At 46.6% G+C, this 571-nt stretch overlaps 1 protein-coding gene across 1 annotated transcript in view; it reads right to left on the bottom strand.

Annotated features, from left to right (window-relative positions):
- LOC111646841 (uncharacterized) overlaps nt 1–571 on the bottom strand; it is a 4,069-nt gene that overhangs the window by 1,922 nt on the left and 1,576 nt on the right. Inside the window, exon 3 of the mRNA XM_087171151.1 lies at nt 307–548. Within this exon, the coding sequence (XP_087027277.1) occupies nt 307–548 (242 nt within the window). The remainder of the gene's footprint in view (nt 1–306; nt 549–571) is intronic.

Raw genomic sequence — 571 nt, 5'->3', positions numbered from 1 at the left:
GTCTCTACAGTCTTTGGACTGTTCTGGTGAAAACACTCTGTTGGTTCAGGAGCACTTAAAGCAGCTGAAATGTTTCCTGATACAGCCTGAAATAAAGTCTGATCAAAACATCTGTAGAGACTCAGGTCACAGAACACAGCTGACAACAGCTGGATTCACAACTGACAGATCTCTAAATATGACACAGTGAGTCATAATGAGACACTGAAGTCATCAGGAGAAAACTCCTCTGTTGTTGTTGTTGTTGTTGTTGTTGTTGTTGTTGAAGTCAAAGCTCTTCTGTACAGATCTGTCATCAGCTGTGACTCAGAAACTGTTTCAGCTCTTCCTCCTCTATAAGACAGTGTGTGTGTCTGCAGCAGGCCTCTACATACCTGAGAGTGTCCAGTCTCCAGTCTGGATCCTCCAGTCCAGCAGACAGAAGCTTCAGTCCTGAGTCTCCTGGATGATTGTAGCTCAGGTCCAGCTCTCTCAGGTGGGAGGGGTTGGAGCTCAGAGCTGAGGCCAGAGAAGCACAGCCTTCCTCTGTGACCAGACATCCTGACAGACTGAACACACAAAACAACACACA

This window comes from Seriola lalandi, unplaced genomic scaffold (genome assembly GCF_002814215.2).
Source record: "Seriola lalandi dorsalis isolate HSWRI2012SDOR001 ecotype SW California unplaced genomic scaffold, Sedor1 jcf7180002054977, whole genome shotgun sequence".
NCBI lineage: Eukaryota > Metazoa > Chordata > Actinopteri > Carangiformes > Carangidae > Seriola > Seriola lalandi.
This window is presented reverse-complemented; position numbering and strand designations above follow the sequence as displayed.